At 42.5% G+C, this 21837-nt stretch overlaps 1 protein-coding gene across 1 annotated transcript in view; it reads right to left on the bottom strand.

Moving 5' to 3' along the window:
• LEF1 (lymphoid enhancer binding factor 1) overlaps nt 1-21837 on the bottom strand; it is a 75783-nt gene that overhangs the window by 15452 nt on the left and 38494 nt on the right. The window contains 8 exon segments of the mRNA XM_038136377.1: nt 2838-2878; nt 3517-3565; nt 7165-7272; nt 9987-10149; nt 10837-10959; nt 12788-12871; nt 15096-15186; nt 19168-19300. Of these exon segments, the coding sequence (XP_037992305.1) occupies nt 2844-2878; nt 3517-3565; nt 7165-7272; nt 9987-10149; nt 10837-10959; nt 12788-12871; nt 15096-15186; nt 19168-19300 (786 nt within the window). The 3' untranslated portion in view covers nt 2838-2843.

Genomic DNA, 21837 nt, shown 5'->3' with positions numbered 1-21837 from the left:
TAATTCCACTCTTGATTGATTTCAAAAGAAGAGAATAAATAAGAGTTTTTTCTTCAATAAATCAAAGTTATTTCAAACAGTGTTGGGCCATGTCAGCTGCAAACAAAATCCTTCTTGGGACAGGTTCCACAACTCTTGAAGGACACACTTTGGAGTCACCCAGGATAATATAGAAAAGACTGGTGCAGAGGGTCACAGTATTCCTACAGTATTCTGAAGTGTTTTACAAATTGGCCATTCAGTAGGTTGGAGTTCTAGAACTCCATTAAATCCTAAGCAGTGAAGCCATAAGATGCCTCCTCATGTGTACAGCTCTTGGGAAAGGGGCAACTTAATGCTACCACCTTGACTTTACCATTCTAATCATGTTCAAGTCATACAGCAGGATTAGAGGTCCACCTTAAAAATCAGTTACTTGCTGAATGTTCATGGACAAAAAAAAAAAAAAAAAACCCAACAAAAACCCCACACCCAAAACTTTCACAGTATCTTAAATCATGTCTGTTTGCATGTTTCTTCCGTTACCTTCCTCTGAACATCCCACCACACAACCCTCCCACCATTTCATCCTTCTCACTTACATCACCGTAATTACAGCCCTGGCTGATCTCCTTTGTGCTGATCTTGAGATTCTTTCTTTGGTCTTGCCACCTACTCATTTCTGATTCTTCTCAGATAACAGAATGCTTGTCTCCTTCCCAGACCTCCCACCCTCCTTCTCCCTCTTCCTTACACCATCCATGCGAGTAAGAAAGCTATTCCCAAACTTATTATCTCCATCCAGTAAAGACTACAACAGCTCTGCTGTGGGCCTGGTAAGATATTATGCTTGTGGGCAAAACATTCTTTGGATTAGGCTTGCAGAGGGCAAGAGCCTTAACCTTCAGAAGTTTACTTTGAAGTCTGGTTGATTCAGATTTCCTAAATCGTTCTGTGCATCTACTTCAGCAAGAGCACATCTGTACATCTCCAGTGCAGATCATTCACTCAGCATGAAACACTTAGTGAGGCTGCCTTCACATGCATATATGGAGTCAACAGCACACTTCCCCTTCCCTGAAGAACATACTGCTGTTCTCAGACTCTGTGTTACAAATTGCCTGAAGACAGAGAGACAGATATTGCCCACAGTTTCCACACAGTTACAAAGCCTAAGAGGACACAGGAAGGCAGGAGTGTAAAGGTCAAAGGGGAGAGAAAAAACCCCACACTCAGAACATTCAACCTGTAATACAGAAAATTATGTAATATGGAGAAACTCCAACAAAAGTAGGTCAGCATAGGCAAGACTGTAAGGCATCCAAGAAACCAAATATTCCCTGTTTTTACACTGTCACTTGAACCTTAGTTGTATTCCAATCCCAATCAAGTACTCTGCATGAGTTCAGATAAAATTATGGGTATTTTGCGTACTGGTACTGTGTTAAGATCAAAGTGAAAAATGTTCACAACAGTCATGGACCTGGGCAACTAAGCTGAAATATCAATTAGAAAACTCAAGGTTAAAGCACTTTATTTTTCAGTAGGTATAATGCTCTAAGTAACAGTATTTTATAGCTACATTTGTTGTATAGACTACAGAACCCCAACACTGCAATCCACATCTCAAATCAGCATGACTCAGGCACATTGCAAAGGGCAAGGCTGCCTGCTTGCCTGAAAAACTTCCACTTATTAGGAAGAAAAAAAGAGCACACATTTTGTCTTTTCACTTTACTTCAGCTTAAAAAAAAAGCAACAAACAAACCACCAAACTCTTGTCTTAACCAAGTTTAGACTAACCAGCATAATGGCATAACTTCAGAAGAGGCTTGAATAATGCTGACTGACACACTGCACACAGGAAAGTGAAGTTGGCTTTCTCAGGCTGAAAGTCCAAGCAGAGCAGAAGGCTCACAGGAGCCTGCTTTGCTGACTTCTCTTGAGTGCCACAGGGAACCCGTGGCCAAACAAGGCAGAGGAAGAGAGGACAGAGCCCATTTCTGATACAGCGCATAGGTGATTTTAAAAACTCCTATTTCTTTCTGCATGATTCCTGGAATTCTTGGGGATCTCCCAAGTGCAATATGGGTTAATTAGGCAGCTTAGAAGCTATTATTATTTCAAATTAATGCCATTCCTACTAGAAAACAAATCACACAGAGAAAGAGAAGGACCAGCCTTCTCACACAGACACTGAGAAATTAGAATCTCACTGTGATACTGTGTGCACTCACAAGCTGACTAGATGGTGTAATTGCACGTGTGTAAACACTAGTCATTCCATCCTCATTGCAGGTAATATGATATACAGGAAGAAAACTTATGCTGGAAATACAACAACCACAAAAAACCCCAACCCGCGCCACACATGAAATACCACTGTACAGCTGTGGGAGAAATTCTTGAAACAACTGAAATACAGTCCCATTTTCTTAGCAGGTGTTTTGTTAGTATACAGGTGAATAAATTGTTTTTAAAAGGTGTACCCAGCCAGCCAGAATCTTGTTGATGTCAGGACATAAAATGTGCTTCAAAGCCAGCATCTACCCTGCTCTTATGAGCTGTGACAGCCTGGGAGGGCTTGCACCACTTAACAGACCCATCCCTGGTTCACAGGAAGACTTGCAGTGAGTCAGTGAGGTGTGATCAATTTGAAAATATTATGGTTAAGCAGTGAAATGGTGAACACCTAATAGATAGCCGGTATAAAAACCATCAGTAATCAAAGTAACATTAGCTTTGGGATATGGTAGTTCTGCAATTTTTGCTAAATTCATATTATTGCATAAAATTTATAAGAAGTCTTATTTTACAAATCAGTTTTATCAGCAGGAAAGCTTTAGAGATGTTCTTACCATGCTTCAGATGTAGGCAGCTGTCATTCTGGGGCCTGTACCTGTAGAAGATTGTTTTCCTTTAACAAATTTCTGTTACAGAGTTTTTGTACATTCCAAGTAAGTTTTTTTGCTACAGTGTTACATGGAATTTTTTTGTGTGTGTGTTTTTTGGTTTTGTTGTTTGAGTTTTTTTATGGTTCTTATACCAGCCATTTTTTGTTGGGGAAAACAGGGTGTTTCTTTATATACAGGAGACCTCACTGATGCTTTTAGCCAACCTACTAGGCAGCTGTTAGTGTACAAAGAAATGTAAAATACGGTGAGTTACTACAAAAGGTCTGTCTGTGTAAAGATTCCAGTGTCCAAAAATACCACACAGTATTTGAGCCATAGTTAAGTCTAAAGATATACAACACAGATTGAGGAGAAAAGCAAAGGTAAAACAGGACAGTGATTGCAGCAAAGCATAAGTTCAGCCAAAGATGTTGATGCCATCAGGACTGCTGCTCAGAAAGGGGTAAGGGAAAGCAGGCACAGGTTCTGTGCATGTTCACAAGGTTACATTCCAAGTGAAAAACTTTAAAACGTCCATCAGAAGCAAGTGTTAGACAAAAGCTTGTAAAAATTAAATAGCGCAAGCCCTGGTTTCTAAAATATACCTGAGGTGAATGGCAAGTAAGAGGTGGTCATAGCCTACCTGATGCTGATTCCTGCAACTTTTCTCTCTTCCTCTTCTTTTTCTTCCCCTGAAAAACAGGAAATTTTATCATGTCATTACATTCACAGAACTTCTTTTTTGTCACTTACCTCACAGCAAGTCATCTGGACACTGAAAATGTTAGGAAAAGACCCAGTTATTTTCAAGGTAGCTTTTCTATCCCACTTTTAACTAGTTCAATGGTAACAAAGTTTGCTCTGAGCATCTATGGAGAAATATGCACATCAGCAATACATATATTTATATCCACACGGAATTACATTTTCTGGCAGTTTTTCAACTAAGACTGGCAGCCGCAAGCACCGTAAAGACTTCTCACGCTCAATAATCTGATGACACGTATGTTGATATCATAATTTATGGCTCTTACAAGAACTCTTCACACATTCAGATACTTACACTGTCATACATGGTAGGAATAGACAGGGTGTTGAAAGTACCTAGGACGACCATGAGTTGTCCTCAGGGTGCAAACCAGCCAACTAAAACTGTTCTGATAATGCTGGTACCTGAACAAAAGCCAAGTCTGGTGTGGCTGTGCCCGGAGAGCACGCTCTGCAGTAACCAAACAGCAGAGACTGTACAGCAGAGCACCCTTAACATGGCTGAAGTGCAGAACACGAATGCCTGGCAGCTGTCTTTCTGAGAGACCACACTGGCCACAGCCTGCCAACCTACACACTCAGCCTTCTCCTGCACCCCCATCTATGGAAATGGCCACAGCTCCTGCTTCACACAGTCTGACAACTGAAACAAAAGGCCATCTTAGACCCACAATTTTAAACCTCAATCATCTTGCATCACCCCAACCCCCACTGATATTCCTCCATATGTCTTGTCTTTATTGCCCTCTATAATCAGTGAAAGCTTTTTGTGTGTGTTTTAAGAAGAAATCGTATCCATTTATATTTTAAAGAAGCCTCCAGACAGGCCGCAACAGATGAGCTCTGGCAAAGGCTGGTGCAGTTGCTGTGAGCAGGGCTGCAGCCTGCTGCCCATCCTCTGGCCCCCTCACTCTCATGACTGGCAGCTGTATGTCCCAGCACAGAGCATGCCACACACACAGTGGCCTCAGAGGGGAAGGGCTGAGGTGCTGGGACACATCTTTTCACAAGCTGGCTCTGCAAGGTGCTGGGATGGACAGCAGGTGATGTGAGAAACCATCTCAAACCCCTGCAGTGCTCACTGATTGACAGACAGCAAGGGAGGACTCCAAATACAGGCTGTAGTGAAGCTCCAGCACATGAACTTAAGTAGCCTCCACTCTCCTCTGACAGTCTGGGACTGCCTGACTCTTAAACTCCTGTCCTTATTTATCCCAAGGCTGGCAACTGGGCTGGGCAATGTCTTGTGAGCAAGAGTCCAAATTCAGGACCAAGACTAGAAGTTGGAAAACATTTCAAGGGCTCTGGGGAGCTCCCAGCAATATGCTTTATCACTTAGGCACCAAGGCAATGCTTTTTTAGAGAGGAAAGTGCATTAGTGCAGATGTTAACAAGGAAACGTCATGGGAGGAAAATTTGTTTTATTCTCTCTGTCAGGCTGACTTCAAGTGCTAAAACATAAACTGAAAGTTGATCTGAGATCTACCTATGAGATAACACAAGTGAACAAATAGAAGACTGGGCTGAAAACTAGTTGTCAGCATTCCCAAGTAAGATAGTTTCTGACAACTGCAGCACACATAGACCCTCACACTGTGAAAACATTGTGCTTCTCATGTCTATCACACAATTTTGCATGACTGCTTTGGGTATCAGTAATAAAAACATGTGAAAAAGATAGTTTCAACAGCTGAATAACAATATTTAACATTTTCTTTGAATTCCTCAAATCAGGAAAAATTCCTAAAACCAGGCAAACCAAAATAGAAGAAGTAAAACCATACACATTTTTTACTTGTACTGTTTTGTGAAACAGAAGAACCATCCCTAAGTAACTTCCAACCCTCAAAATACTGGAGTAATACCTGTGATAAATAATTACAAATTCACTTTTTGATTGCTAAAGTTAGAAAAACTGAAGAGAAAAAAAAAAAAAAGATGCCATACATCTGAAAAGGTTTCAGTAATAAACTGTGCTCTCCTGTGATCACTGTCTGATCACCACTGCAGAGCGCGTGCATTCCTGGAGAGGCAGAGGGCTGCAAGAGGAAGCTAGCAGAGTTCTTCATTGTAACATACAGGACTGGAGTATGTCAGAGCTATACTTCCACACAGGATGCAGGCTGGAAGCACATCAAAGAGATAACTCATACGTGCCACCTCACACACTCCAAATGTCTGTCAAGGCATTTAAGAAACCGCAGGTCCGCTGCTTGTGCTGTGTGGCACAGGCTGGGGCAGAACACGGGGTTCTCAAAGCCTATATGACCAAACATCACAGGACCATCTTGAAGCCTGATGTCCAATAAGCACGAGCTGACAAGACTCCAAAGTGGTGTGATTTTCCAGCAAGTCAATTTGAGACAAGCTAAACCCCCTTGTTTCCAAGGAGTCTTTCCCTAAGACCCTGTTTGTTCCCAGCTCTATTTCAAGGCAGCTCTGTTGACACAGTCTGGCTACTGGAAATAAACCCTACCTGTGTAGTGTCAGGACAGTTTATTTGCTGTATAAAACAGACAGAAAGAAGCTGCTAGGGCTTTCAGTTGTGTCTGTGCTTACAAAAATGGGCATGCATGTCAGCAAGACCAGGGCATTTTCTTCAGAGATGATCACATAGTTTCTGTGTCAATGCATTCTGTACCAGTTTCTACAGTTTCTCTTACCACTGTGTTTAGGTACCTCAATCCTTAATGTCCAAAGATATCACTGAAGTAGAGAAAAACTACTGTCCCCCTAATGCAGAAGCAAAATTGAGCCAGATACAGCATGTACATTTCCTACCCCAGTAAATGGTGTCACATCTAATGGAGGGACAGAAAAGAGCTCAGATCTCAGGTTAGGATCAGTCTCTCAGGTCTGCAGCTTCTGAGTTTGCTATCATCACATTTGGCTACACTGACAGCTCACTGTAGGCACCAGTGTAACCATGCAGTGCAGCCCATTTGACAATTATAAAACAAGAGTAACTGTAAGAAAACTTCTTAACATATACATATATTACATATATATATATAACAGTAGGCTTTACCATGAAGGTTACTTATACAAGATTTGCACAGATGAACCATTCTGGATTAATTTCAGCTGAAGTTTAGTCTGCATTGACACCCTTGGGCTTGCAGTTCTCTTGAAAATAAGACATCCCTTTTTTTCTCAGGTCTAAGAAAGATTTCTGGATAATAAGTGATCAAATAGAAAATGGTGGAAAATTCACAGCTGTACAGTACAACATGATCTTCGAGACAGTACTGGGTATTGTCTTAGGAAAAAAATTTTCCATGCTATTTTTTCCTCTCAAAAACTGTGAATTTTGTAAGAAGCATCTCAACAACAACAACAAAATCCCAAGTTTTCTGGGTGCTTGAAGTGAAAACAAATGTAAGGTTTATGTTATATGTATGTTCACCATCCCTTCATCCAGAACTTTCCACAAGTTATAGAGAAAAAGAAGAAACAATAATAATTTTAGAATTTACAAAAAGAAGGTGAATTTTAAAAAAGAACCTTCAAGTGAGTGACTTACATAGTTGTCTCTTGCAGACCAGCCTGGATAAAGCTGCATGTGTAGCTGCCTTTCTTTACGAGCTAGTTCATAATATTTTGCTTGTTCTTCACGGGAGAGAGCATGCCACTGCAAACAAAATAAACACATGTTTAGGCTAGGAACTAACTTACACCTAGGCAACAGATGACTTGCTCAAGTGTTTAGTGACTTGATTCAGTCCTTCCCCACTGCAAAAATGAAATTCATTAGCAATTACAAGCACCTGTGTTTATTAACGACTTTCAGGCATTTGTCAGCTCTGCAACTGCCAAGTGCCTTGAGCAAGACAAAATTATTTATGGAAACAGAGCTCACCAAATAATCTGCTCACAGAACCACGCTCTCCCAACGCTACTTTAAAAAACCAACAACAAACAAACAAAAGTAAATCCCAAAAAAAAAAAAAAAAAACCAAAACAAAAACCAGCAACAAAAACCAGCCTTTAGCTCCTGACAGAACTGAGGGGGTTTGTGCTGCTTTTAAAGGGCAGCAATCTCCCCTTGACAGAAGGGTCTGCTGTCTTGGTTTCAAGCTGCAACTAGACACAGGTTTTCAATGCCAACACAGAAGGCTGTCTGTGCACCAGCATCCCTCTTCCAAAAATCAACTTCTAAGTATTGAACTCTAAGGTACCTGCTTTCTGATTGAAAAAGAAAAAGACAACTGCAAAAGTTTCAAAGATAAAGAAATCACAGAGCTACAGTCTTACAAATTCCATGAGTTTACCTTTGTAGCCAAGCAGGAATAAATTTCCTGGTTTCAAGTACTTAAAAATAAAAACACCTGCCCAAAAAAAGCAAACAAAAATACCTCACAACCTTCACATTTGGAAAGGTACCAACTACATTAGTAACTAGGAATTTTTTTCTTGTTGAAACACCTATCATAGACCTGAACCAGAAAGAATAAAGGACTTTTATTTAGAATTAAGTTCCACTGCTGCAGCATTAGATGCATCTTCTTGTTTGACAACATCCATGGGAAAGTAAGGGGAGAAGAAGTTACTAAAAAATCCAAAAACCAGACAAACAATCATTAATAAATTATTAAGACATTCATACAAGACTAACATACAGAACTAAGATTTCAGATCACATCACATTTGTATGATTTAATATGTTGTTTGGTTACACAGTAGAGGATGGCTCTTGTCTGCCTTGACTTGGCAAGTTGGATGTGTTATTGAGAGCCCAGGAGCTCAGCCTGTCTGCAACTCTCAAACTCCACATGCACATTCAAAAACTGGAAGGTAGTGAACACAATATTGTGGCATCAGGGAGCCCAGCAGCATTCAAAGTGTCAGCTCATGAGAACAGAGGTGGTTCCTCCTCTGGGACAGCACAAGGTTAAAAGTGACCAGGATGACTGAACACAAAACACTTGACAATAATTAATGTCCAAGCAATTGCGTTGGATAACTCATGCCTCGTTTGCTCCACAAGAAAAGTGGAATTTGAGGTACTTTAATGGAGAACAACTTGAAAAGAGGAGTCCAAGCTGCAGAAAAAGCACGCAAGGATGAGGCTGATTCCTTACCAAAACAGAGATAAATAAGCCACTGCCCTGATTCAGGCCATGAAAACAAGGCTGACACACTAAGCAGCTAATATCAATCATTTGGGACTGCCATCACCTGTAAGGGAAGTTCACACATCACAGAATACTGTGAGTTGAAAGGGACACCCAAGGATCATCAAGTCCATCTCTTAAGCAAATGGCCCATACATGATCCTAGAGACTTGCATGAAAGCATGGAAAAGGCAAGTACCAAGATGTCCTTTAAGAGGAGGTAACAGGAAAAACAGAAAGCAGAAGATTGCATGAACTGGGACAAGTACGAGTAGATTTCTGCTCTGTTTGGAGGGGGAAGTCTTTCAACTGTAATATAAAAGGAGCACTTTAAGGTCATGTACAGATTTCCCACTTAAAAGTACAGGGTTTTCAAAGAGTCACAGTGTCTCTCCATACTGCCTTGGTCAGTGATCAAAAGGAGATATTCACTGGGAATTTGAATAATCCCTACTCAAATTCAGATCAATACAGAAGTCACCCCTTTCCTCATTTCAGGGAGTCCATTGCAAAATGGGCATTTACCTCTGCTGCCTTCCCTTGGAAGAACAACACTGGCAGAGAACACAAAGGCTGTACTGTGAGTTGGCCTGCATAGGGTTTTTTGTGAGCGTGGAAAGTACAAAACCCACCTACCATGCCACAGTAGCATACAGCACTCAGCAAGGCTCTGGTACATGGACTGGGATCATCAGTACTCAGCTGATGACTTCAGTGACATTCAAAACTTGGCTGAGAAGGTTCCTGAGCAACCTGATGTAACTGGACCTGCTTTGTGCAGATGTTGGACTACATGACCTCTGTGGGTCCCTCCCAACCTGCATGACTGCAACTGGACCACATTATATTCACTTTTGAGTTTCATCTCCAGTGGCATCCAGTGTTCATCTCTGAATGATCCCTTCCTGCCCTGATGGACACCATCCTAAGGGAGGACCCAGAATGTGATCAGAATGCTCCTTCTATGCGTGACTGAGCGTATTTCCTGTCTGAGATGCTGACACCATGTTGTTCCACAACGTGAGTGGAACAGACACAAATTTGATGACGTTGCTGAAAAAATAAAATCAAGATACTGCTTTTATTTTTGTTTCGTGTTTTACCTTCCATAGCTAATTTCATAGTTGCACATCAGTTATCACCTCAAGCAGAAAGCCAGCCTTCACACCCAGCTAAAGGGAAACACAAATTAGCAGCACACGTGAGCACTCACAAACCCTCCTGTACATACCCTTCTGCCAAGGATCTGGTTGATAGCTGCGCTTTCTTTCAGAGTACACTCTGCTACAACGTTTGCTCTCATTTCTTTCATGTACAACATGAAAGCATTCAGAGGTTTCTTAATATGAGGTCTTTTTGGCTCTTGTTCTTTTCTCTGTTCGTGCTGAGGCTTCCTAAAACGTGGTTGGGAAAGGGAAAGGAAAGGAAAAAAAGCATTAATTTGCCTTCAACCTAAAAAGATTGAATGGAAAATTACTAACTTGTAGTGACAGTAGCACTTAAGTAGTAGGAATGAGAATTTCAGCGGCCATGTCCCATCCACTTTCATATCTTTTAGTTAATACTAAGGGAGGACATCAGGTTGACGTTCTCTAGCAAGTAACATTTAATCTGTGCATCTGCTCCAAAATTGTCTCAATTCTCTTTTTGAAAGGCTATCCATGGTACCCTAAAAGACCACTGCCACAGGCAGGCAGGATCCTCTTCTTTCCTGGGTCTTTTGCCTTTGAGTACTAAGCAATAAGACTGCTTTTTACTAGCGAATTTTGCAGGTAAGAACTTTTCCAGCAGAAGTTCATGAGTTCACACTCAAGCACCAGTCACAACTGGACAGGTCCATGATTATGACTGAATCAAGATGGCTGTTGCCAACAGCTTAAAAGTGCTGGACTGGAATGAAAAATGGCTTCTCATTACTCTTATCAAACAGTACCCCACAGTCCCTGTTTTAGTTATAGAAGAGTTAAAATTCAAAGAAGTCACAAAAGGCACTTTTTTTAAAGCATTCTTGACTCTTCTTCAGATGGAGTTAGTTCTCAAACATTTCTTCATTAAGGGCTAGAACAGAAATGCAGACTCACACATGCATTAGCTCACTGTCGTTGTGCAGATGTTCTTGTTTTACTTGAGGTGTTACAATAGCTGGGTGAGGGATTCCAGTTGTGTGAGGGCCTGGAGGACCAGGAATCATGTGATGTGAAAACCTAAAAGAGAAAACAAGGCAAGGTCTGTAACCTCACTGAAGACAGGCATCAAACACGTATGACAGCATCAGGACACTCCAAGAATGCAACTGCTATGGAGCTTGCAATGAAGACAACTCTTAAAGAGCACAACAAAAATATTTGGCTAAGATTTGTGCATTGTAGCCCAATTATTCAAGAAAAACAAACAAACAAATGAGTCAACATTTTGATTGTAGAGAAGTTGTTTTATTACCTTTCGGGCAAACACTTTTAGCAATGCACACGAAAAATATTTAATGTTTGTACTGTTGCACTGTCTAGCAATAAAATACACATTTCTTAACCAAAAAAAAAAAAATTCCACACCAAGATATAAACATCCTTGAAATATCCACCACCAGCCAATGCAAAGGAGGAAACTGCCATGCAAAAACAAAATGAAAGAAGAGTCTTTTCAAGAAGTCCCTGATGGCTCTCTTTACTTTTCAAGGTACTTAATGTAAAAGATTTTAACATATTCTCGCTATTCTTACCTCGAATGCTAAACATAAACTTTGAAAATCCTGCATCCTGGATGAAGGATAGGAGCAGGGAGACATTTTTTAATTAAAGCTTCCTCTCATTTGTACAAGAAGGAAAATGGAAAATAAAACCAAACTACCACTAACTGAATAATCCCACCCTACTAACCCAGGTAGTTCTCAAGGACAGCTGAGACAGATCTTGAAGGTGCTGAGCACTGCAAGCTTAGGCACAGCAGAAAACCTACATGCTGTATTTTAACCTGGTGGAAAGTACTGTTAACATGAAAAGCTCATACTCCAAAGTTTTGCTGCACGAGTGATGGCTAAAGAATGCCATCCAGCCTCTCCTTTCACCATTCCCTAGTCTCTTTGCTGCCCTTTTCCTTCATGTGATCAAAATAAAGGAAACACAAAGCCCTGTAATCAAGTCAAGTGATTTTATCATGGAGAAAGAATGTGTTTTCTTCCCAATCATCCTGACAGGCACATGCTTATCATTCCCCTAAAGAAGTAAAGGGACAGTGATAATCCAAAGGAGCCCACACACAAAGAGGTAAGAGGACCTACCACTAATCAAGTGGCTTGCCTTAAATCCCTGTGCAGGAGGATGTTTCTTCTACAGATGACAGAAAAAGCCCCCAAGAATTGTATATTGCAACCTCTTGTACACCAAGCACAGGATGCAGAAGCTGTCTTTAGAATGCAAAAGCAGAGCATAGGAGGTCTGGAGTGTGTCATGGCCAAGTCTCAATTAGCATTGCTTGCTTACACTTAGACATAAAGACACAGTGCCTGAGTCACACACCAGTACAATTACTGTGCTGGCATCCCCTGCCATTAGTGGCTTTGGGCTATGAAATACCTACTTGTGAGCAAGATTCCACACAGACCATTACCTACATGATTCAAGACTAATTACCAACAACTTTGAAATTGGAACTAGAGAACACAGACTAGAGTGACAACCCACCTGGTTGCATACTGACATGAGCAAAACCCAAGGATGCTATGCACAACACTATGAGTTGCATCTAGAAATGAACTAATGACTCATTTCAGATGAAACAGCTCAATTAATTGTTGACAATTCACTGGGTGCTCCTCATTGCAACACTTCAGAGACTGACAAGAAAATGCTGAATGAGACCAGTGTGGGATCCAGGCAAACTGCATATACACACAAAAGTTAAATAAAAATGTATGCATAAGGGTTTAGCTGACTGAAAAGCAAGCAAAGGCAGACCAAGATGCAAGCAGAAGAGCAACTTGCCCTCTAATGCCAGCAGTTACTCCCCAGTCAGTCATTCACCTCCTACACCTACCTGGACATGGAAGGGTCGACTGAGAGTGAGGATGGATAGGGCTGCCTGAATCCACTCGAGATGGGATATACAGGCTGACCTTGCCTGAGGTCACAGAAGAAAGGAACCCATCAATCATATGATATGCTATTCAATGGTTATTCTAGAGTTACAAGCTCTTGATGGGAACTCAGTACTAGTCACAAATAAATAGTAAGAGCTAACACTTTCAAGAGTTCTGCTAATGAATACTTAAATGTTTTGACTTTTTCCCTTGCTATTGAAAGATTCCCAATCTAAGTTTCCACTGGGAGGGAAAGCAAAACAACCAGCCTTCTTTCCCCAAGGCACAAATACTCATGCACACTTCTCTATCTCCATCCCTCTCTCACCCAGCTTTAGAAGCACTGGAATCAGATTCGTTAAACAAGCTCTTAGGAAAAAAGCATCTTATTCCAAATAGTTCTACTGTAGATCAGAGTGAGAACACCAGATGGTGAATTATTAAGCTAAAAAGCCTTTTGAACAGTTTTATTAAGTCTTTGAAAACTTAGGACTCTCTCCATTAGCATATGCTATAGTGAGGTACAAGTGGACAGCTTTTCTAAGTAGAAACTGATTCCATAAAAAAACGCCAACCCAACCACGTAAAAGCCCACAGTGACACAAGCCTATCTTACTACTTAAAGATCAAACTTTGCAGTCCAGTAAGAGAAGCTTGTGTGAAGTTTTTGCCTCCTCTGCACTCCCACATATACAGAATATTTTGCCACCAGTCCATCATTTGAGGTCTTTAATTTTTATCATCATCACTACATTTTGATTACTTGATGGCTACAATGAACCCCCTGAAGTAGCATGGGATGGTAATGTGAGCAAGTACCAGTTCAGCCCAAACACCTCTACCAGCCAGAGGGACACCACACACATCAATCCTATTCAAACAGTTGCTTATCAACTGGTCAATCAGCTCGCAGATGAGAAAAAATGGAACCTGGCCTTTGTAAGGTTCAGGACACAGATTTCATTCTTGCAGCACATTACTGGAAAATGAACAGCACTCAAAGGGAAAAGGAAATGAAAAAAAAAAAAAAGTTGAAGGAAGTCTCAACAGTGCTACCTCACAGCAGGGAGCCATAGCATAAGGGACAGCTGAGTATGTCCTGCTGTTGGTGAGTGCTGCTGAACACATCCCTGAGCCTTGTAAAGTTGGATCTTGTCTCTCCTCTTCTTTTTTCCCTCTTCCCTCCCCCCAGTTTCTGCACCGAGAAAACATTCAGAAGAAATGACTGACCACATCTGGAAAATGCATGCTAGCAACTGCCTGGTGGCAGTGGGAAGTGAGGAGTCAGCTAAGCAGCAAAATGGGGAAGAGAGGTGGGGGAAAAATTAAAAAAATAGACAATCAGATACTTCCATATTTTACTTTGATATCTACTAATTATTTGTTCCAAAAAGGCATGTGGCCTTTCCTGAAAGATATGCCAGCAATACAACATTTCACCATCTTCTGCTCTCTACTTTCTCCCTCTGTTGTCATTCTGGATCATGTTTCCCTCCCATGGAGACGTTAAAAAAATTTAAAAAATCTGCATCCCTCATTGCACGGGCACAGACCAGTCACAGTACAGATTCTAAAGCACTGAAATTGGGGCCGAGTTGCCTTATTCCCTGCTCCAAGAGAACTGAAGGCAAGTACATATCTACCCCAAGCAGACATGAAGCACCCTGCCAAATCCATTCTTCTGAAAATACTGCATTTCCTCCAAAAGGAAAATGACACCCTGAGTGGCAGCAAGAGATCATGAGAGTGCTAGTATTAGCAAGAGCAGCAAGATCTCCCAGTGACAGAAGCTTCTCTCCATACAGAAACTGTAAAAAGCAGCAGGCTGCAAAAGTTTGTTCTCCATTTGGGGCAGTTTTAAGATTTACCCCCCCACACACACACACTTCAAAGTTCTTTCTTACCTCCCCTCTCCTCAGTAATTGCAATTTTGTTTATTAAAATTTACATTTAATTACTTGAGAAGTGTTTTCTGCTATCTTTCCAAAAGCTAAGAGCCACAAATCTGAGCCATAAGAAACATACAGACTTCAAAGTGAAATCTACACACTTCAATTCCTGTACGTGTTCAAAAAATAGATTCATTTAATTTCAAAGATCGACATTTTTTTTCATCTTTTCAACTAAAATAAAGTAGCAATTTCTTACTGGAATGACATTATTATTGTTATTATTTTGCTGCAATTGTAATTGCTGCAATTGATTCAACAATAGCAAATGGTGTGAACATGCACCAGTCTGAAAAGAAACTAAAAAAAATCTTACCAGCCAAGAGGTGGTGTTATCTGTCCAACCCCCCCTGGAGACAAGGGATAGAAGGTAGGGAGATCAGGAGCTGGAGGATGCCTGGACATGCCTGTTAAAAAGCACAGAAGAACAAGTCAGGTTCCCCTCAAAATACTCCATATATGACCTGCAGTTCCCAGCTGGTACTACAGTGGAAGTAGTGCTGTGGATAAGGAATAACCACCGTCTTGGTTAGTGTTAAAAGCAAAAGGCTCCACGGGCCGCCTTTAAAACAATTTGCACACGATACTGCAATTCAAAGGGAGATACCAGAAAAAAACAACATGGAAGGAGGAAATAAATGCATGGCTAAGGACCTGTGCAAGTTTAGATCTCCTGTGAAGTGCATTAGGTGCTACTGTCCCCTCAATGGTCTCACCAAACCCAACAGGATCCTGAGGACCTCTTCTAACACATCATGAAACATGGGGAAAATAAAGCGTTGTCAAAGAGGCAGCACAGCACAGCTATTAGATTAGGTAAATTGCTACTTTTATATTTCCACGGGATCCCTTATGGATTCACAGATTTTGGAAACTTGCTACCACAGAGGATCAGTGGTTAATTAAGAATCATTTCAGGCCTGTAATGGTCACACTTGATATGATTCATTTGGCTTCCAATTGTCACTCCAGTTCCAACTAAGCTCTTCATCAAGTTGACTCCTGTGGGCTCCAAGGTCAATCTGTTTTGCAATGGTAGTATTTCATGGAAAAATAAGAGTCCCATCAGGAATGATCCATCAGCTCACATTTCCCAGAACACAGAGTCCTACGACTGCAAGAATCACCTCAAGATTAAAGCTAATCCTTATCCCAAAAGGGTCTGTGGTCTCCATTCTTCACCTAAACCTTGTGCCCCCAGGAGACATGGAATTACAGTTGCAGAGGCCACAAAGACATTGGTTTATTTAAATGTGTTTGGGGAAAGGGGGTGAAACAGAAGGAATTGTTAAGTCTACTTCACATGTTAAATCAGCTGCCTTAAAAGGGTATTAAATATTTATGTAGTGGCACTCCAAAGGTCCAAGACTGAGTGTGTGCTACCTTGAGACTTAGTTTATAGACTGATGTTACTGATTTATTCCCCTGCCCAGTTTGTACTTAAATCTTCTGAATTTAATTACAAAATCTGAAGAATATCTGCCAGGATTGTGTACAGGAAAGCATGGAAAATAATACCAGTGGTGTCATTGTCTCAAAAAACCTGAATTTTCAGTTTTGGAACCACAACCTACGTGAGGATTGAATTTCTGGCCAGCTGTCTTTTCAAAGGTGTAAAACAGCTGGTAGCTGACAGGAAAGGAAACACTTTACATATCCCAGGGCTTTTACATGACAGGGAGCACTCTTTCTGAGAGGTTAAAAGAAAAGAAAACCAAACAAGATGTAAAAGAAGCCCAGCATCTCATCTCTCACATCTCTGATGATGACTGATGCTCCTGGAAGTGATGACATGACCTTGCCCCAGCCAGACCAAGTTCTGCAAAAGGAGCTGGGCCACTCCTTCCCCAGAATCTGCAGTTCTGACCCATGGAGACAACACTGCTCTCTCCTAACTAGTGCACAGTTGTTATTATGGCTGACCCAAAGCTTCTGGCCCCTTATGGAGGGCTACCTGCACCTAGTGCACTCAGGAGCACACAGAGCTACCACAAGGCCAGTGCCCTCCAAAGCAAGTTCTCTTGAGAGGGTTAAGAAAAAAAATAAAATTAAATAAAAATTAATATTAAAAAAAATAAAATAAAGAAGTGACTGCCTTTAGGAAGGTGGTGCTGTGTGTCCATCCCAAAGTGCCCTGGGTGCAAGAGGCAGTCCTGAGGGCAAGCTGCTGTGGATGCCCTTGTTTGAGGATTTTAGTGGGAGGAGGGCACCAGGGCTAGGGCGCCAGGGCAGTGCCTTGTTCCAGACCCACAGTGGGAGGCGAGGACAGAAACAATGGTTGGAGGCGTTTGGCAGAGGACCTGAGGAAAAAAAAAATCCTCTCTTTGCAGCAACTGCAGGGGCTACTTCACTGTGGCTGCTCCCACACGCCGGTGGCGCCGAAACAGGGAGTATGGATGGAAAGACCACACACATCAAGGAGACCATCCCAGACAAAACCAGTAGTCTCCAGCCTGCATTATCCACTTCATCCATCTCCATCTTTGCCAGACACTGAGCAAAGGGATCAAGGGCCCGTTCAGGAACTCCAGAGGGCAATGAGCTTTGTGCCTCCTGGCAGAGGCCCTCAGCAGGCTTGCACTCGTGACTGGTGGGATGCTGGACAGGGGAGGCGGTAGAGAAGAAGCAGAAGAGAGGATGTGCAGCAGAAACAAAAAACCAACAAACCAGATGGTGTTCAGTTGGGGTCTCCTGTACAGGAATACAAAAATAAACTGGGGTAAAGGCAAAAAGATGGGGCACAGAAGGGCAAACTCAGCACACAGTAAGCAGAAACCTCTTAAGCTCACAAACTGCAGCAGCGGGTTGTGTCCCAGCTGTCACAGCCAGCTTTTGCAAGAGGTGGAAATCCCATTCTCTTATCGCGTGGCACCCCTGGGATTTCAAGGAATGAGTGTGAATATTCTTCTCTTGGGCACTGATGCAAAGGAGGAAGACAAATGAGGACAGGAGGTCTCCATTTGCTTCTTCCAAGTCAGAAATAGATATTATATACGTATTTACAGGCCAGGCTTTCCAGGCAGAGTGCTTTTTGTATTTCCCCTCCCTAGAAAAAAACAAAACCTAACCAACAAACACAAAAATCACAGAGAGCCACCAGGCCATAGCATTTTCTGGATGTAGCCCATGTTATTATCTCCATAGCACAGCCAAAATAAAACCTAGGCATTCAGGGAAAGACAGAACAAAAAAAGTCTCTCTCCCTGAACAATGATGACTAAAACCCTCTTCAGATAAATGGGACAACTGTGCATATGGATGTGTGCCCAGGTAAAGCAGAGCTTCAGGATTTTGTCAAATGGGTGCCACAGCACATGGTGGGACATGCGAGCGCAGAGAGAGGCAGGGAGAGGCACCCTCCAGGACCAGTCTTGGCACTGACAGTCTTCCTGCCCATGCAGAGGTATCCAGACTACAGTGAATGCCTTTATAAAGCCTCTGCTCTCTCTCCTTCCCTCCTCCCCACCAGCTCTCCCATGCAGGCTTTTTCTGCTCAGGTTCTTACCAAACCCTGGCTCAGACCCGTGATGGCCATGGCCAGTCCTCCCCTTGCACCTCCCCAACTTCCATCACATCCCTCCCCAGCTCCTGCAATGCACTGCAAGCAAGCACACCCTTCCCAGGAATGCCTTGTGTTCTCCTGGGTACTGGGCAGCAGCTCTTGGCACAGGCTGGGATTGACACCTTGGAGACTCTCCGCTCTTATCTGGGGGCCTGCAGACTGACCCTGAGCAGGGCTGGTCTGACATTCCCAGATTTGGATCTAGGAGGCTTCTGTGTTTGCCTTAAAGGGTCCTGAAGGTGCAGAGAAAACTGACATCCATGACTCGGACATCTAAAAAGATGATTTCTGCAGAAGGCACCCACCACAAGAAGGTTAAAAGATGTCAGATTTGTAAAGCTTTTACTTGCACAGGCTCAAAACTATTTTTATGGGCTATGCTTTGGTTATGCTAAGTGACATATAGAAGAATATGGACATCCAGAATACAAGGACATAAAGTGAAAGAGCTTCCAATAGCACCACTACTGAAGCACCTGTCCCCTGTTTTCAAGAAGGTGAGAGATGGTTGCCTTTTCTGTATTTGCATGCTGCAAGCCTTGGGCACCACAGGAGATGGTGAAGACTGGCTGCTATTTACTGAGATTTTGAAAGACTTTGATGAGAAAATCAAACCCAAATTATCACATGAGAAGGAGCATAAAAATTTAAGTAGCCAAGTTAAGCATCAGCATTACGGCAGAATTACTATCTCTGAAAGTGGGCATATGCACCTGGAAGCCTCCCTCTAAAATATTACAAATTGGTAATATTGGCTCTGTCAGCAGCACAAAGGGCACCAGGGCCACCCTTGCATCCTCACTGTGCTGGGAAAGGATGGGCTCACCTTGTTTGGAGCTGACATCAGAGGGGACGTGAGACGGGTGTGACCCCGGGGAAAAGTGCTCATCACTGTAGGTGATAAGAGGGGTGAGGGGGTGAACCGCATGAGAAGGCTGTACCACGGGCACCTTGTTGGACTGCAAGAGAAGAACAAAAATTAAATTGTGTTAGCGAGGTGAGGCTTCTGCTTTAGGAAAAAACCAACCACCCAACATTTCCAAAATGCTATTTTTAAATATTTGCATTACTGAAGCGGGGGAAACAGATGGACAGACATGACATTGGGGCTAGTGGATGGAAAGCAGGTTTGCTGCCAGAATCGGCATCCTCAAACCACTGGCACCCGAAGAGGGATGCAGATATTGAGGAAATGCAGGGAAATGGGTGGGGGCCGGGAGCAGGAAGAAAGGCATTTGGGAGACATTGAGACAGGGCTGCGGAAATGGCAAATGGAGAGCTGCAGGGCAGGAGGAGCAACGTGCTGGGCAGGCAGGCAATGTGCACCAAGGGCTGTGACCTAAGGACAGCAGAGTCAGTAGCAGTGCTGGAGAAACCCTTTGGTTACGGGAACAGTGTTTAAAAAAAGAAGGCTTAAAGTACAGGTTTGCCATATCTCTAGCCTAAAAGCTTCATCAGCTTCCCTCTTCCTCCCCAAGGCTCTTCCTGCATGGCCGTGGCATGGCACAGCTGGGACAAACCCCTGCCAACACCAGAGGAATGGCAAGTTTCTCCCTTGCAGTTTTATGAACTCTGGTTGAAAACTCTTGTCTGTCTACTGGGTAACTAAAGGGTCACCCTTAGAAGGCTGATTTTATATATGAGCAGTTGGCAGTGGCCTCTCAAGAGGGTCAGTTTAACGGGAGGCATGGCAGCGCGCCGGACAGCTGGGAGGCCTCTGACTCGATCAAGGAGAGCTCAAAGCTCTACAAACACCCACAAGGGTCCTGAAATGGGTGCCATAAGGTGATGTCCTTGCAGGGCAAGATGCACACTTCCCACCAGCACTTCACAGAGTGTAGAGGCACAGGGGAGGAGGCAGGCAGCATGACAGGATGCTGTCCAAGATTACCCCCTAAGATCAAGACTGCAAGACAACAGAACTCCTCAATCCCAATGAAATCCTGCATTATTAATGCTGCTTGAAACTCAAGTTGCTCTTTCCACGGTGGGACGAGCTGTAGTGATGATGCCAGCATGTAACAGGCACTTCTCATTTGTGCCCTGCCACTCTACCTTGCCCCTTAGTACAAATAATTATGGAACAAACAGGTTTTTGATAAATCCCCCCCCCCCCCAAAAAAAATAAAGCTATCCTTCAGACAGACACACTGACAGCAAGGACAGCCTGTCAAACACAAGGAATTTAAAAAATATATAATTTAAGAGGTCAATGAAATTCATTTTCATTGAGTTCACTACTGAAATTCAGTCACAAAGCAGATGTGAAGACATAGCTCCATGCACAAGTCCATAATTTTTCTGGACTTCTGGAAGCAGATAGATTATTAAATGGACAACTCAATTTATTGTTAAGGCTGGTACGAGTAGAGGAAAGGGAGCAAACAGGAACTAGTGCAGCATTTTCTGCTTTCCTTGTTTCCAGAGCACCACCTTAAGGAACTTGCATTAGCAGGCAGTATCTTCTTAATGTCTGACCTATCCCTCCAGTCATATAGCTCAGAATCTGGTGCCATGAATTTTTGCTAAATTATGCTATCCTTGCTCTCCTCTTAATTTTACGGTTTTCAACACAGATTTGCTTTCCTGTGGGAAAGAGATAAGAACCTGAGGATTTTAATTTAAGCTTCGGCCTTGTCTTATATTTTGCAAGATGGAGAGAGAAAGCAGCGCTAGTAGGTGTTTTAAAGCCAACAAGCATTAGGTCCATTTTTGTGACCAAATAATAAAAGCAATATGAATTCTCAATAATATCTATGAGTTGAGTTGTAAAGGGGATAGCTCAGACTGCTATTCATCTTCCCCATCCGTATAAATTCCACAAAAAACAGATGCCAACAAATTTCAGACGATTTACAAATCGGGCCTCAGTCTTTAGCTATGAGATTCGTGGGCCAGCCCACCATTCAGCCATTCCTTTATCAACAATAAACTGTATATTATGAATAAAGATAAGCAATAGATGTATTTAGGTCACACACACACACAGCTGCTAATCAGCATTAATTTCTCAAAATTTAGTAATTAACATTTTGTATTGTACTGGATGTAATTGTCATGCACGCCCCTGGTATCAGGATTCCTTGCTTTCAGAAATCACCCATTTATACTTGGAGCATGCCAATCCCTGTACCCCCTCGCTCTCCAGCATCCTGCAGATTTTATTTTATTTTCTAATTCTCGGCACCTTATCCCCTAAGCCCATGGCAGCGGCTTTCAACGGGCGAAGGAACCGTGAGAAGTCAGGAGAAAAGCAAACCGCTTGTCAGCGGGCTTAAAATTAACATATAAACGGGCCATATCTCCATTAAGAGCATTTGGAGGTCTGCAGAGCCAGAAATTGGGAGGAAATAAAAGTAACAATAAAAAATAGCAATAATGCAAAGCTTCCCAGCCTGCCTGCCCCACACTGCCTTGGGAAGACCCGGGGATCTCTGGCAGCTAAATCCTGCTGGTCGCCCCAGCGAGACAGAAGACAGGGGCTCACTGGGCACAG

Source organism: Motacilla alba, chromosome 4, assembly GCF_015832195.1.
Source record: "Motacilla alba alba isolate MOTALB_02 chromosome 4, Motacilla_alba_V1.0_pri, whole genome shotgun sequence".
NCBI classification, from domain to species: domain Eukaryota; kingdom Metazoa; phylum Chordata; class Aves; order Passeriformes; family Motacillidae; genus Motacilla; species Motacilla alba.
Note: the sequence above shows the minus strand (reverse complement) of the source record. Positions and strands in the feature narration are given on the sequence as shown.